General features: G+C 42.5%; 1 protein-coding gene across 1 annotated transcript in view; it reads right to left on the reverse strand.

The window, feature by feature from the left end:
- Positions 1 to 17,793, reverse strand: part of LOC126240572 (uncharacterized) — a 204,718-nt gene that overhangs the window by 64,795 nt on the left and 122,130 nt on the right. The window contains exon 13 of the mRNA XM_049947935.1: positions 3,545 to 3,637. Coding sequence (XP_049803892.1) covers positions 3,545 to 3,637 — 93 coding nt within the window. The remainder of the gene's footprint in view (positions 1 to 3,544; positions 3,638 to 17,793) is intronic.

Raw genomic sequence — 17,793 nt, forward strand, 5'->3', positions numbered from 1 at the left:
TTTAAATATCCCTGGAAAGAAAGAAAAAGGCAGTATTTTCCAGTTACATATCTAGATTCATTCCAAACCATGCAGTTCATCGGATATTATAGTAGGAAAAAAATAGCAAATAATAGCAAAGTTGCTAATTGCTTTAAAACAATGAGAATTTTTCTCAGTGGGGAAAAGATCACTTAAAATGGTGTTAAAAGTATGGGTGCCCACTTGGAAAAGTTAGAACGACAAAACTGTTGCTCAAAAAAATCTCATTTTGTTGCAGCTCGTACTATCTTCTAGCGTAAAAGTATGAGAAACGATATCCATTCGATTATATGGTTAGATGAATCCTGGGTCAATACTGCAGGAACAGTTGATAAATGACGGACAGATGATATTCCGAATCACAGCAGTCATCAGCCAACGGGAAGAGCAACCGCAATAATTGTGGCCCATGCAGGTTCTACGAACAGTTTTGTGCATGAAGGGCGTTTTAGTTTTTCAATGGAGAAAACCTTGACTACCATGAGAATATGGACCACTCAAGATATCTGCAGTGGTTTAAAAATATGTTGCTCCAGTTCAGTGTTACAATTGTGTTTGTAATGAATAATGCACTTTACCTTTCAGTGAAATTAGACAAAACTCACAAGAACTACCGACTGCAAAGAAAATATGGTGCAGTGGTTGCTAATGAGAAACAATGCTGTGGATACGAGTTTAACCAAGACGCTGTTATATTTACTTGTGAAGCAAAATAAGTTTGTGATGCCTATGTATGTTGTAAATGAAGTTGTCACCTCCTCACTCCCATTTCAAACCAATTTAATTGGTGTGGGGTGATGTTAAGACCTAAACTAGAAATAATAACAAGTCTTTTACTGTAACAGTCTTGTACTAAAATAAAAATAGAAAGGATATTAAGTGGAGATCTTGCTACTGTAGAAGCTACCTCATGGAGGAAGAAAGTAGACTACATTTGTAAGCTTATCAGCGAAGCACAGACCATAGACAGAATTATAAATGAGAATGAACAGTCAATGATTTCATATGATGGTGACGAGAGTTTTGGCACCGATTTGCATGATCGTGATGATGGGAAACTAGATGGGATTGCGCCACTGACATCATAAATTAGCGAGTCTAAATGCATCCAGAATTAATTCCTTCAATATACAAGCAGAGTATGCAGATTCCCCCCCCCCCCCCCCTAAGAAAGTTGATAGCATGTTTTTTTGTTACGTTCAGCTTTACATTATTAAACGACGTTTTATATGCAGCTTATTATGGTAACACTTCTGACAGACTTCTTGTCTCCACGGTCATTAACTTCACGTTATTTATTTCACAGTTTTATATTATCAAATGCTTTTTCTCTGTAGTTTTCTTCATTGGCAGAAATATATTCTTTGCTTTACACATGTGTACACTATTATGTGACAGCTTGTACAACTTGTTGAGAAAAGTAATGAGACTGATTTTTTTCCTACCCAAGTTTTAATTTCTTTCAAGCAACAAACTGTCCCATTTGGCAGCTATATACCAGCAGAGTCCTTGTTTCCTGTCTTTGTAGCAGAAAGGCTTCAACTAGCAGGGGCTTTAACATATCAGTCACATTTTTTGAATGTTCTCCAGGCATTTTTTAAGACATTTTTCAATTTCATGAAAAGAAAAAAAAGCCACAAGTACTCACATCAGGTGAATAGCAGGGCTGTGGAACAACAGGAATGTCTTTTGAGGTCAAAAATTCCTTGATAGAAGTAGCTGTGTAGCTTGGGCATTGTCATGATGCAGCATCCACTTATCTGCAATGTCTGGTCTCACTCAATTCACCCTTTTCATAAGCCTTTCAGGGACATCTTTGTAAAATACTTGGTTGACAACAAGTTTTGGAGGAACAAATTCTTCATGTACAATACCCCTGCTATCAAAACAGCAAATCCACATGTTTTGATCTTTGATTCGGCCAGTCTCAGTGTGCTAGTCCCCACTTTGCCACTTTGTTTCAGGATCGCACTCAAAAATCCAGGATTCATCACCTGTGATCACACGACTGAACCATTTGTGGTCATCCTCTCGAGAAGATCAACATTCACATTTCTTTGACCTCCTTCTGCTCAGTTGTGAGGTTTTTTGGCACAATTTTGGCACCTTTTACATGCGCAAAACTTTGGTTTAAACTTAATATATGATGAAAGTGTTTAATAGGTCAGCCAACATCCTTATTGTTAAATGTCTGTCTCATCTCACAAGAGCAAGTACAAGTTTGATGTAAACATCAGTTTTTGAAGATGAAGCTTACCCTGAGCAAGGTTCATCTTCAATGTGTTTTCGACAATCCAAAAATAATTTGTGCTGGCAAAAAATTTGTGCTCTTGATAAGGAATGTTTCCTGTACGCCTGTTCCAGCTTTTAGAAAGTTACACTCATGGATTCAAGTTTAACAAAAAACTTGATGGCATAACGTCATTCTAAATTCCACTGTTCAATTTTTATAACATACAAGAGAAACAATTTCACTGATGGAACTCCTAAAAAATCATGTGATGGCTGAACAGAGCTGAAATTTGGAAGCAGCATGTGGGAAGGATGAACACAGCAGTCTACATGAGAAGGGCAACACAGCACGGCCAGATCATTTAGTGTTGTCAGTCTCACTACTTTTCCCACACACCTCGTATACTCGGTAACTGTAACCTACATGTACAAAACATACTTCGGAGCTATCACCTATGAGCACATGTGCCAGTAGCTGCTGCAATCTCACAATTACGGTATAGCCAATTGTATGCAATCTAACAAGTGACGTGTTTCTCTGGCCCCGTACAGATAGCTTATAGAAGGATCAAAGGCGAGTGAATGAACACTGCCAGAAGGGTCATCTACCAGCAGGGAATGAGGTCGCAACTACACATTAGCTACTCTAACAAATCATAACAAAAAATTATGTTTTTTGTTTACCCTGTTTCAATATGTAATGTATAATTAACTATGTCATAGGTCATCAATAAAGGTAATGCCTGCACAAAACCTACTCCTCTGAAACAGCACCGAGGATGTGCCATTAGGCTTAATATCACCAGGATTTACAAAACTTAAATGACATCTAATGCTGTGACCCCCCCCCCCCCCCCCCAAGAGGCCTCAGCTTATTCTTCAACACTGACTTTGGTATTTAGGTTTTCTGTTTTTTCGTCATGTGGTCTTCCCATTTGCTCCTGTATTTCACTATTTCCTCATTCAGAATAAACATGTTAAATTCTTTTCTTATATTTTTATTTCTCATCCCCACTAGTAATGTGTAACGAGCTAATGCTCTCAAGAATTTCCACTTCCTATTATTTGACCAGTCATTTAGTAAGTTTCCAGAACAGTAAATTTATCTTTATTATTATTTTTCTCTGTTCCTAAGAAGCAATGACAGCTCTTTCTAAATTTGTTACAGTACAGCAAAATGAAAGGCATCATACCTCAGACAAACAGAGTGTGCAGAATTAGTTTACATCAAATATGTAGGTCAACATAGTAATTATATTTTTAATGGATTTGAATGCAGAAACTTTCTTACCTGGCAAACTGAATGGTGCAGAGCTAAAGGGATCTTCGTGAGTATCTGTGTAAGCCATCACTAAACTTTCACGACTTTTCACATTTGAAATACCTGAAAACAAGAGAAATTTTTTTTTTTTTTAGGAACAGCGAGCAGATGCAGCTGAAACATTCAAACCACAGGGTAACAATCTACCCTGCTGGCCATTAAAACTGCAGCATCTTGCAAGCGACAAGCAAGAAATGTCAAACTGGCCTACAGCATACTACGTTCTTGGATATGCAAATGATTAGCACGTCAGTGCACCTGCACAGAGTAAGTACAACTAATCCAGGACTAACCCAGTTGCGAAAACAGCTTCCATCGGTTCCAAAGCCTTGTATTTGGATGCGATCTGAGGTTTTTCCGGCGTATTTCCAATTTGAACAGATCTCGGGTATCCGACCGGGTAGCGTCGTAATTTCTCCACTACCTTTCAGCAGACATACACGCTGCCATCTTCAGGTGGTTCCTGATGAATGCTGTGCTGTTCCTCTCAGCACCCTATATATATACTAGCCATTTCCCCCTCCACCGATCCTCTACTGGTGTCTTTGGTGCGGCCGGCACGGCAGCTACTGGAGGGGGGAAGCGGTGCCTGGGTCTGAACTTGAGTCTGCAGTCTCCCTGCTGCCGCCGTCGGGGGCGGTCCTCGATCTCTGGGACCGCATCTTTCTCTCCAGGCTGAGTGCAGGGTTCCAAGCCTGACTAAGTTGAAGGCCACTGTCTTTATTAATTAGATCGTCCTGTAGTCGGATTTCGATGGCCCCTTTAGTAACGCAGTCCCGGAAGTAGGAGGACTGAGAGAGTATTTTTGTTTTTTCATAGTCCATAGTATGGCCAGTCTTTATATAATGGTCATCCACGGCTGATTTAGTGGCCTGACGTAATTCAGTATGGCACTTATGTTAGCAGCACCTCTCTTCTACAGTGCAGACTGTCTCCCCAATGTATGATTTTCCGCTCTGACAGGAAATTTGATACACACCTGGGTTTCGGAGGCCTAGGTCATCTTTCACTGAACCCAGTAGAGTCAAGGTTTTTGCAGGGGGTCGGAATACAGATTTCACATCGTGTTTCCCCAGGATTCTACCAATTTTTCTTGAGGTTTTTCCGACAAACGGAATGCACGCCAATGACTTGTGTCTTCTTGTTTTTTCTTCTTGTTCTCTTGGCGCAGTCTGTCTGAGTGCATGTCTTATTTGCTTCTCGTTATACCCATTTTTCCGAAATGTTGTCTCGAGGTGCTGCAGTTCTGCTGGAAGGCTCTCTCGATCACAGATCAATCGTGCCCTGTGAACAAGTGTGTGCAAAATGCCTTCACGCTGGGAGGTTTGGTGCCATCTGAAGGCATTTCGGTACAAATCGGTGCGTGAAGGTTTTCTGTATACACTGTGTCCCAGCTTGCCGTCAGGTTTCCGTCTCACCAGGATGTCAAGAAACGGTTGGGCACCATCCTGCTCCACCTCCATCGTGAACTGTATGTTAGGGTGCAGAGAGTTGAGGTGTTCGAGAAATTCATTTAAGCTGTCCTGTCCATGTGGCCAAACAACGAATGTGTCATCCCCGTACCGGAAGAAACAACTTGGTTTTTCGAAGGCAGGAGACAAGGTACTGGCAGAAGTATAGCTGTGAGGACGTGTTGCGAGTCTTTCTTGGATATCTCAGATGGTATAGTACTTGCCCGCAAAAGGCAAAGGTCCCGAGTTTGAGTCTCGGTCCGGCACACAGTTTTAATCTACCAGGAAGTTTCAAGTTGGTTTTTTTTTTTTTTTTGCTTGTTTTAGTGCCTTCTCCTCGAAATTCTCCATAAAAAAGTTGGCTACAACCGGTGAAAGTGGGCATCCCATGGAGACACCATCTGTCTGTTCATAATAATTTCCATCGAACAGAAAGTATGTTGAGGTGAGCACAAACTCAAAGATTCTTGTTAGGTTGTTGTCGAAATTCTTGCTTATCAGATCGATGGAGTCGATCAGTGATACCCTAGTGAAGAGGGACACTACGTCGAGGCTCACTAACAAGTCGCTATCCTGGAGCCGAAGTTCTTGTATGCGTTGCACAAAGTGGGTGGAATTGCGGATGTGGTGTTTGCATTTTCCCACAAATGGACTAAGGAGACCCGCCAGGTGTTGGGCCAGTTCATAGGTTGCTGTTCGTATGTTGCTGACTATTGGACGCATAGGTGTCCCATCCTTGTTGACCATTGGTAGCCCCTACAGTCGTGGCGGTGCAGCCGCTCGTGGTCGAATTTTCTTGACAGTTTTTCTGTCAAAGGTACTGCGAAGGAGTTCAACAGTTCTTGTTTGAAGGTGACTTGTCCAGTCTCCTTCTATCCAGCGTACAGAAGGATAGAAGGAGACCTGACAACTCGCCTTCGAAGAAGAACCGTTGAACTTCTTCGCAGTACCTTTGATGGAAAAACTGTCAAGAAACTTCGACCAAGAGCGGCTGCACTGCCACGACTGTAGGGGCTACCAATGGTCAACAAGGATGGGACACCTATGCGTCCAATAGTCAGCAACATACGAACAGCAACCTATGAACTGGCCCAACACCTGGCGGGTCTCCTTAGTCCATTTGTGAGAAAATGCGAACACCAATCCGCAATTCCATCCACTTTGTGCAATGTATACAAGAACTTCGGCTCCAGGATAGTGACTTGTTAGCGAGCTTTGACATAGTGTCCCTCTTCAGTATGGTACCACTGAAAGACCCCATCGATCTGATAAGCAAGAAATTCAACAACAACCTAAAAAGGCTCTGAGTTTGTGCTCACCTCAACATACTTCCTGTTCGACGGAAATTATTACAGACAGACAGATGGCGTCGCCATGGGATGCCCGCTTTCACCAGTTGTAGCCAACTTTTTTATGGAGAATTTCGAGGAGAAGGCACTAGAAGATGGAAACAAACACCAACTTGTTTCTCCCACTAAGTGGATGACACATTCGTTGTTTGGCCACATGGACGGGACAGCTTAAATGAATTTCTCGAACACCTCAATTCGCTGCACCCCCACATACAGTTCACGACGGAGATGGAGCAGGATGGTGCCCAACCGTTTCTTGACATCCTGGTGAAACGGAAACCTGATGGCAAGCTGGGACACAGTGTATACAGGAAACCTACAAACACCGATTTGTACCTAAATGCCTTCAGATGGCACCAAAACTCCCAGTGTGAAGGCATTTTGCGCACACATGTTCACAGGGCACGATCGATCTGCGATCAGGAGAGCCTTCCAGCAGAACCGCAGCACCTCGAGACATTTTGGAAAAATGGGTACAACCAGAAGCAAATAAGACACGCACTCAGACGAACTGTGCCAAGAGAACAAGAAGAAGAAACAGAAGAACACAAGTGATTGGCGTGCATTCTGTATGTTGGAAACTCCTCAAGAAAAATCGGCAGAATCCTGGGGAAACACAATGTGAAATGTGTATTCCGACCCCTTGAAAAACCTTGACTCTACTGGGTTCAGTGAAAAGATGACCTAGGACTTCGAAAACCAGGAGTTTATCAAAATCCCTGTCAGTGCGGAAAATCATACATTGGGGAGACAGTCCTCACTGTAGAAGAGAGATATCGCGAACACAAGCGCCATACTGAATTAGGCCAGGCCACTAAATCAGCCGTGGCTGACCATTGTATAAAGACCGGCCATACGATGGACTATGAAAAAAATAAAAATACTCAGTCAATCATCCTACTTCTGGGACTGCGTTACTAAAGGGGCCATTGAAATCTGACTACAGGACGATCTAATTAATAAAGACAGCGGCCTTCAACTTAGTCAGGCTTGGAACCCCGCACTCAGCCTGGAGAGAAAGATGCGGTCCCAGAGATCGAGGACCGCCACTGACGGCAGCAGCAGGGAGACTGCAGACCCCAGTTCAGACCCAGGTGCCACTTCCCCCACCACCTCCAGTAGCCGCCGCGCCGGCCTCACCAAAGACACCAGGAGAGGAACGGTGGAGGGGGTAATGGCTAGTATATACAGGGGCCGAGAGAAACATGACAGCATCCGTCAGGAACCACCTGAAAATGGCAGCGTGTACATCTGTCGAAATATTGTGGAGAAATTACGATGCTACCCGGCCGGATACACGAGAACTGTTCAAATCCTATATTTGGATTTTTGAGGTCTTGCGATATTCCTGTGATTTTAGTTTTTCTTGTTCTGTATTCCCGATTTTGGTCTTGAGAGACTTGGGGGTACATTCAATGGACACCATGGAACTCCATGCAGTGCAAGACCGATTTACTCAGGGAGGGTGCTTGCTATCCCCGAGGTTCCATTAATGACACACCTTCCATGTGGCATGCACCCCTCTGTATAGATAGCGTAACATCTTTGGTTGGGTATCTGGGGAAAGACTATGGGATTTGATACGGGAAATGTAGGATATTGTGGGACATTTAGACTGGTTCATCCACAGAGGTCTGTCCATTGTGGGAGACCTTGCAAGTAGCTGTGCTACTGTCGGCATAGCCCTGGACTTCTTGCAAACATGCAAGCCTCTCTGCTAACACAGCCAGTGCTTCTACAAGGCAGTGTGCCCTGGAGAGAAATCTATCCTTACAGACAGACTGTAGATGGCATTAGTCCTACTTACTCTGTGCAGGTGCAACGACGTGGAAATTGTCATGACAAGCTGGACCAGGTCAAGATGAAATCCTTATCTGGGGCTAAGAGAAGAAAACTTCTCAAAGAACAAAAGGGAAAGGTAAAGGATGGCTTTCTGAACAAAACTGGAGGTTAAACAAATCCCTTCTGCCTCTAAGACAGGAAAAAATAGAACACGGGAGGACTCTAATACTCCCACTTCTCAGGATAAACGAATCTAGAAAAAGCCGAGGCACAAAATATGGCAACAGAACTATAGTACTGCAGCCTCAGTTTTCAGGACGGCTGTTATCCAACAGGGACCTCCATTGGTCAACTTCACTTAACAGCAGACAGAGCTTATTCAGATGGCTCTCTTTGAATAGACTGGTGGGACATAGCCCAGGCCCCAAATTCAGGAGAGTCTCTGTCTGGGCAAAGGTGCTCTTATCCTTGTCTGTGAGGGAATGAGAACAGTAGATGGCTTAGGGAGACTGTGCCCAAGATACCTCCGTAGGAGGAGGGGAAGCACCGGGTCAAGACAGTGGCCGAGCTCAAGACTGCAAAGGTATCTATTTGGGTACTGAAAATTCTTAAGGACACTCTTTTAAAAACTACAAATAATGGTGCAAACTCAAATGCAGGTCTCAACAGAGGACTGGAATGTAATCAACTGAAAGGTTGTGCAGATGGCCAAACCCTCATCGTTGAAGCTGGTGAAGTATCCCCGAGGTCAATGCAGGAACAGGCCTTAGATTCCACTCAGGGTTCTCCAAAGTTACTGTCGAGGTAGTCAAAGATATTGAGGGCAACCATGGTGGCAAGATGATGACTGCAAGTGTTCCAAATAAACCTGCAACACAGTAAAGGGGCAACTGTTCCCCTCAGCCATTTTCCGGGAAGACGGAAGCTGGTTGTGGTGTTGATCCAGAAACCCTATCTATATAAAGGGGATGTTTCAGGCCTCAGAGGAACTGGAGGTTAAATGATTGATGCCAGAAATCTAAGGGAACTCCATTTATGTCAAAAATAGAAATTCTTTCATGCTGATGACAGACTTTTGTTCCAGGGACTTAGTGACAATCAGGATGAAACCAAGTGAAGAAAAAAGTTTGAGGGAAATTGTGTTGGCCTCACGTTACCTTCCTTATGAGAACAGTACTTCACCTACTCACGAAGTGAAGTGACTGGCTGATAGGTGCTCACAGCAGAATGAACAACTATTGGTTGGTTGACACTTAATGCCCACACAACCTGTGTGGGGAAGCAGTGACACCAACAGCAGAGGTGAGTACCTTCTACAATATTTACTCAAAAGCAACATGGAGATCCTGAATACGTGCAAGGAATGTAACTGACAACATTTAGGTCCATTTTAAAGGGTAGCTATGTCAAAAAATGGAATGTGGCGTTGCATGCCATCCTTATATGACCACAAGTATACAAGGCCAAAACAGGTGTTTAACAGACTATGGCCTACAGGGATCCTAGTAAAAAAACTGGTGCTGATGTAGGAAATACCACAACTCACCCTCACCTGAAGTCAGAAATTCGATAATGAATCCAGCAGGTTAGAAGGAAAAGTCAAACACAATGATATCTGCCATTATGACCTCGGCTTAAGAAAACTGTCCATCATCAAGAAGTGCATAAACTGAAATGTAAATGTACCTACATGAGACAAAAATCTGGAATTGCAAAGGAAGCAGTTAAGGAGGAAGGGACAAAGAGCAAAATATTTGGAAGCCCTTGCCAAATACAATCTTGTGCTTAAGGAAATAAACTATCATCCTGGAAGGTATTCTGTGAGGAAGACGAAGGTACAGCTACTTGTACCAAATTTCACAAAATCATCACTAGAATACCAACTAATCCAGAAGGTTACTCTAAGGAAGGAGGATTGTGAGTACCCAAGGACAGTGAATGAGATGCTGGTCGTGCTTCTCACAACTCGCTTCCCTCAATGCTTTCTGACAGATAACAGGGACCAAGTTTCAGTCCCTGAGTGGCATTGATTTACAGGTAATCGAAGGGAGAACTGGAAATCTGTCAGACAATGTGCTTATTTCAAAGAAGTCCAGTGGGCAGTGGGACTATTTAATCATTCAAGTCACGAAGCCCAGATGAAATATTTCCAGCTGTACTGGAACAAGCAAGTTTAATTAGCCTCCTATGCAAGCTGTTTAGGGTTATCCTAGTGGCAAGAATCATTCCTAATGCTTGGAGGACACATGATGATTGTTTTCAGTCTGAAACCAGGGAGAACTGATCATACCAAGGCTAAGGACACGAAACCAACCAGCCTGTCCTTTCTTTTAAAAGCATTATAAAAACTGGTTAGTGTGCACACTAGACAAAGGAGGCTAACCGAGTTACCTCTACAAGTAAACCCATACGTATACCAGCCACGCAAATTATGTGAAACACCATTTCACAAATTTGTTAGAAGACACTCTCTCTGCACCTCCCCATTTATCAAGAAGAGTTTTAGCAATAAGACACTTGAATTCATGGTTAGAGCCACAGGAGAGTGCGACATTGAGACCACCATAAATACGCAGATTAAAAAAAAAAGGAGACAGGTAGAGGCCACCGGAATGAACAAAAAATGGTGTTCAACACCACCAGAGGGTGCCTGCAAGGAGGGGTTTTGTCCTCACTACTATGAAACCTAGTGCTGACTGAACGTATTTAAGAGCTAAATACAAGAGACTACTTTTGCCAAGGATACACAGGCTCAGTCACTGCAATACTTGGCAAACTTGCTAGTAGTGTTAGAACAAAGGCACAATGTGCACTGAACATTGTGCAAAACCGGTGCAGGAGACAGGACCTAAGAGTCAGTCCCAACAAAACTGTTGTGGTACCATTCATGCAGAAGCACATGTACTGGAATCTTAAGCTTCTCGACTAAACTCTACCTGCAGAGGGGATAGTGAAGTATCTACAAGTAACCCTGGATGCTAAACTATCATGGGCTCTTCACATGAGGAATATATGTTCCAGGGTGAAACGTAATCTTAAGACCACTAGAGGGGACTGTGGAAAGAAAGTGTGGTCTAAACCCCACAAGTATGTAGTGGATATACTCCGCTGTAAGAATACCTAGGATAATTTATGGGGAAGCTACGGAGCCTGGTAAGGTGCAGAGGCTTGCCTGCTTAGCCGTACCAGACTGTATTAGCAGCACACCCACTACTGAGATGAACACTCCAATACACCTGTGGGTTTAAATGGAGGCAGCGCAAAAGCATACATGCTAAAAACTGGAAGTATCTAGATACCTTTAAGATGTCAGAGTCCCACCTCACTACAGCAAATGTGGTAAATATAGGAACAGTTGGAGAAACACTGACTGACTATACAGTAACTTCGATAGACCTTTCAGTCTAACAACTGGAAGTGGGGATCAGTGGAAGAACTAACCACAACACCGTGCAGGAGACATAGCCCGGTTTGCTGATGCATCGAAAACAGACAAAGTTGTTGGGGCCACGGTTTATAGTGTACAGCTTAGACTAGAGAGAGGCATCTCTGTGGAAGCTGGCCTCGGTGAATACCTGTTCATTTTGACGGTGTGCACGGAGGAGAATTTACATATGTGTCACAAAGACTGTAGCATCTACATTTATTCAGACAGGTTAGCAGCCCTGAAATCTCTACAGCCCGATATGCGATCAAAGATTGTAACATAATGCCACAAAGTCCTAACGAGGCTAAATGGAAGCAACAGTGTAAAGCTGCTGTGGTGCCTGCTCACTTACGAATCAGTGGCAGTGAACAAGCTGATAGGCTGGCCAGGTCAAGTGTGATGACTCCATTTACTGGATCAGAACCTGACCTAGTTGATGGTGAAATCAAAACTATGAAGCTGTATCAGAACGCAGCACATAGAATATTGGACTAAGATACAAAAACAAAACATGGCACACTATGATGCCAAAGGCATGTTTTAAGAGAAGTTCTGTAGCCTTAGGCTTCAACAGGAGACACACTAAACTCATGGCAGGACTAGTGACAGCTATGGAAACTTTAAGAAACACCTACATACATTGGGTATAGAGAAAGAAGCCCCATCAAAAGACACAAGAGTATTCATGTCATTAAGTCCTTAGGAAGTTGTGTGTAATAAAGAACTTGTAAAGTGCCTCCTACTTCTCTTTAAGGGTGCTGTTTGGCCTTACTAGAATCACAGGTAGTGAAACCGCCTAATAAAGCCTGTTTTGGTGAAGGTAATAATGGGCTGGGTCTCCCTGCTCAAATCAAATCAAAGATAGATCATGCAGTAGATTTCTCAGTCAGAAAACACATTTGAATGTCAGCTATTTCTGAGAAAATCGTGTTATGCCTCCTGTAAGAATAAATGCCTATCAGCAAGTGTTGGAATTTGAGAGACCTAATGAAGCTGTGGCTTATTATTCTGCGATATAGGTGCTGAAGTTGGTCAAGATGAGATTAGCATCTAAAAGAAAGAAATACTGCCTGATTGACCATGCAGTATCAAACAGCCACATCACATACTTTTATACCTTGAGTGAGTGAACGGGCTTGTCCGCAGAAAACAAGTATCCACAATGATGGTGGGACAGTGTCTCGAGCACTCTGGATTGTCAGCACAATGACCATTGTATCTGTTTTCTTTACGGGCCAGCAGAGATGTTTGCTGACAGTGCTGCACTCAATGACAATAATGGTCACACAGGAGTGGCACCACCTCACCTTTGCAGTCTAGTCCTGGTTCTGCACATTGTCGAGCGGGGTGTGTGTCATCATCACAACAATGTCGCACAGTCTGGCCGGATGCACATAGCCGTGTCTCCTGCAATGTTGGAGTGTGCGGACACTTCCATTAGAGGTGATTAACAGATCACAATCACCTCGCTGCACAACTGGACATCTTTGTTGGTAGTGCTGACACCCTCAAGTTGGGACACTCAAAGGTGTGTTCCCCCTGCATTCCTGGCCACCTAACAGAACACCATTGGTGCAACACCGTCTTTCTCTCCACTGAAGAAACAGTCAAAAGCCACACCCTCAGAAGGTAAAGTCATAATGATGGTTATTCTGTTTGATGTCCTCCCTCATGGTGCAACATTCTATTCAGAAAAGTACTATACTTCCCTCAGAAAACTGATTAAACACCTTCAGTATTTTCATCGGTACAAAAATGCAAACAAACTTCTCCTTCTCCACGACAATTTAAGTCCTCGTCCAAGTCTGCGCGCCCTAGAGGAGCTCAAAAATCTTCAATGGACTACTCTTCCTCACCCGTGCTACAGCCTGGATCTTGTATCTACAGAGTTACGTCTGTTTTTCCCAATGAAGGGTGCACTCCGCAGGAAGCAGCATGTGGATGATGGGGAGGTTGACTGATGCACCGAGACACTGCCTCTGAAGGCTACCAGCAAAGTGGTACCGTGCAGGCACACAGGACCTCCCAGTAAGGTGGCATAAGGCTATCGCATTGAAAGGAGATCGTGTTGAAAAATATGGTTTTGTAGCCAAAAGAGTGAAGATTAATATGGTGTACTGAAATAATGAATAAAACCAAACTGCCTAAGAAGTACTTATTGAACGCCCCTTGTAGGTAACACAAAAAAAATTGAACATTTTGGGGAATGTTTCTTTTTTTACGTTCAAATAATGCTCACTACCTCCAACTTCCTGTCATTCTGACATTGGCGTTCCAAACATGAACTGTTCCCATGGTCAGCAACTGGGGTCCAGATGGATTGTCAGGAACCGAGTCCCTCATTTTTGGCCTAGTGTGACACACACTTACTGATTTTAAGATAAGATGCTAGACTTTGCAAGACTTACAGTCAACATCTTTATCGAACTGGCTCTACGATAATGTGATCGCAACTGCCTCTATGACGACACTGTCCCAGAATCTTTGCATTTCTGCAAAGGATTTTTATAGAAGTACAGTCCAAATGTGCCACAGTTATAAACAGTTTTAATGCCACCTGACTTTCTTGGTTGTACCAAACATGTGTGACATTTGTCCTCTTAGACCAATGGAGGGCTAATGCCTAACTGTTTGCTCAATGTCTGAAATACCACACTGAAGGGAATAAATCAAACATACTCTGGTCATATTTTAAGGCTGTCTTGGCACGAAGGATCGTGTCTAAACACTTGTGGTTGACAAAGGAACTGAAACTGAGGGTTGCAAAGCAAAAACAGAAATTCTGAACTCAGTTTAAATATTCCTTACTAAGAAAGATCCAGGGGTACTGCCACTGTTCACCTTGCACACCACAGCAAATATGAACGATACAGACAATGGTGTTAATAAACAGTAGAAATCTCTAACAAAGTTCCAGGACACAGTGGAATCCTTTCCGATCCTATACATAGTCCGTGGCCAAGATAAATCTTCTATTAACCATTATACTCTAACGTTATAAAATTCACGGGACAGCAATATGCCTATACACAGATGACTGTAGTATTGTATTTACAAGGTACAAAAACGCATTGCATTGGTGGAGATCGTTTGTACTCAGGTGATACATGTGAAAATGTTTCCGGCATGATTATAACCCCACAACAGAAATTAACAGACTTCGAATGAGTAATGGTAGTTTGAGTTAGACGCGTGGGACTTTCCATTTCGGAAATCGTTAGGGAATTCAACAGTCCGAGATCCACAGTGTTGAGTGTGTGCCAAAGATACGAAACTTCAGGCATTACCTCTCACCGTGGACAACATGTGGCAAATGGCCTTCACTTAACAATGAAGAACAGTGGCATTTGTATACACTTGTCAGTGACAGAGAAGCAACATTATGTGAAATAACTGCAGAAATCAATGTGGGATGTACGACAAACATATCCATTAGGACCCTACGGCAAAATTTCGCGTTAATAGGCTACGGCAGTAGACAACTGAAGCGAGTGCCTTTGCTAAGAGCACATCATCACCCACATGCAGCCTAGAGATTTCTGTAAACCTCTGTTTAAGAAATCTGGTATTCCTCCACTACTATGTGTATACACTATGGAAACCATTTTATTCTTTAAAATATATGTAATAGAAAAGGACTGCAGGCTGCAAAAAAACTTTGATATACATCATCACTTTACCAGACAGGACAGAAACTTACATATAACACAAATCAGCACAGTTCTGTGCCAAAAAGATGCCTTTCACATGGGAGTTAAGTTTTATAAAAAAATTCATAAAAACATAAAAGCTATTACTGAGGTCAATACCTTTGAATGGTCCTGAAATGTTTTCCTCAGTCACTCATACCAAAACTGCACTATTTCAATGCTGGGCACCACGATCCTGATCTCCATCACAGAGGTATCAAGAGATGGGAAGAGGGGCTGTGATGACATTCCTACTGAGACGCATCCGTGGTGGCATTGGATGGTATTGTGGTGTTATTTGGCGCCAATGTGACATCACTAACCCACCTTATATCTCGCATGAACTTCTCAGCGAGCCCGAGTGCGACATTGCAGGGCACCGTGCTTTGGCATCATTACAGAGGAAAGTGTAGGCACCTTTGAGCCAAATTTCAGACTTCTGTGTTACACTGGGGGAATATAAAGGAGTTTAAAAAAAAGTTACCCTTTAATTTATTTGCAAAGTGCATGCAGTACAATGAGATGTACCTTCTGGCTTGCAATTCACAGTGCTTTGCAGAGTGTAGAAAAGAAAATAGATGTACAAATAGAATTCTGTAAATTATTGTCTTGATTAAGCTTAAATTGTCTTAAGTACTTCTCAGCTCTGGCAAAACTATGAGAAATTACAACTTTTTGAGTTGCTGTTATTTTATATTTTTTCTTCTTTTGTTTATGGAAATCTATGTATAAGCTCGTGTTAAATTTTGCTCGTAACATAGAAATGAGAGTTTCATCTTGGTGCAGTTCCAATTATGAAGGCACCTGCACATAATATTTACAGACCTATCATTATATAAAAATCATGTGAACTATCAAATATGCTGTTTTAAGAAGGAAAGTTGCCACTTACCATATAGCAAAGCTGCTAAGTGGCAGATAGGCACAACAAAAAGACTTTCACAATTAAAGCTTTCAGCCATTGGCCTTCGTCAACAATACACAAACGCGTGCGCGAACACACACACACAATGCGCGCGCACGCAAACACAACTCTAACACACACGACTGCAGTCTCAGGCAACTGAGATGTTGACGGGCATGGGCATGTTGGATCAGAGCTGTAGGAATTCTCTTGGCTATAGGTAGTCCATTCTCCTACCTGTGGTCTAGGGGTAGCGTCTTTGATTAGTAATCAAAATGTTCTCAGTCCTGGGTTTGAACCACATCACCATCTAATTTTGAATAAAAATCATTTGCAGTGGTGGCCAACAACTGCCGTCATAAGAAGTCATCTCTCATTCAGCCAATAGCCTTATCAAAGAGGGCAGAGGAGGACAGAAGTTCAGAGCACTCTCTTGCCCTTGGGGTGGGAGACTGCCCCTAAAGGCGGAAGAATCAGCAATGGTCAACAGCATAAGGATGAAGAAGGCAATGGAAACCACTGCACTAAAGACACAATATGTATCTGCATGACATGGGGTCTGTAATTGAAAAGTGTCATGATAATCTCTCTATTGTCAAAAGATTACGGACTAGTCAGAAGTTTGAATGTGGTAGGGAAGCTAGAAAATCTGAAAAGCAAAATGCTAAGGCTCAATCCAGATATAGTGTGGGTCAGTAAAATGGGAAAAAGATTAGGATATATGGTCAGATGAATACAGGATTATATGAACAGAAGCTGAAAATGGTACAATGTGAGAAACATTTGTTATGAATACGAAGATAGGACAGACAGTGAGTTACTGTGAGCAGTTCAGTGATAAGGTGATTCCTGTCAGTATCAGTAGCAAGCACAGTAGGCAGTTGAGTTCGAGAGGACTGGGTACCTCTAGAAAGCGCAATCACAAAAGTTGGAAAGAAACTCAGCGGTAACTATGAGGAAACTATGGGGAACAGTATAAATAATTCAGTTGATTAATGAAAGAAGGAAATACAAAAAAGTTCACAGAAATTCAGGAATACAGAAACACAAGTCACTCAGGAATGAAATAAATAGCAAGTGCAGGGAAGCTAAGACAAAATGGCTGAATGAAAAATGTGAAGAAACCGAAAACGAAATAATTGTCAGAAGGACTAACTAAGCATATAGGGGAGTTGAAACAACCTTTGCTGAAACTAAAGCAGGAGTGGTAACATTATAAGAGTGCAATGGGAATTCCAATGTTAAATTCACAGGACACAGCAGACAGGTGGAAAGAATACGTTGATGGAAAGAAGAAACAGGAGTCAATATAGAAGACATAAGGGATCCAACATGAGGATCAGAATTTAAATGAGCTCTGGATGACTTCAAATCAAATAAGGCAGAAGGGGTAGATAAGACTCCATCAGAATTTATCAAATCATTGAGGGAAGTGGCAACATAATGACCATTCCCACTGGTGTGCAGACCGTACGAGTCTGGCAATATACCGTCTGACTTTTGGAAAAACATCACCCATACAATTCCAAAGATTGCAAGAGCACAATCAGCTTAAAAAGCTCAGGCATTGAAGTTGCTGACAAAAATAATACACAGAAGAATGGAAAAGACAAC

The sequence above is a fragment of the Schistocerca nitens genome, chromosome 1 (assembly GCF_023898315.1).
Source record: "Schistocerca nitens isolate TAMUIC-IGC-003100 chromosome 1, iqSchNite1.1, whole genome shotgun sequence".
Classification (NCBI taxonomy): Eukaryota; Metazoa; Arthropoda; class Insecta; order Orthoptera; family Acrididae; genus Schistocerca; species Schistocerca nitens.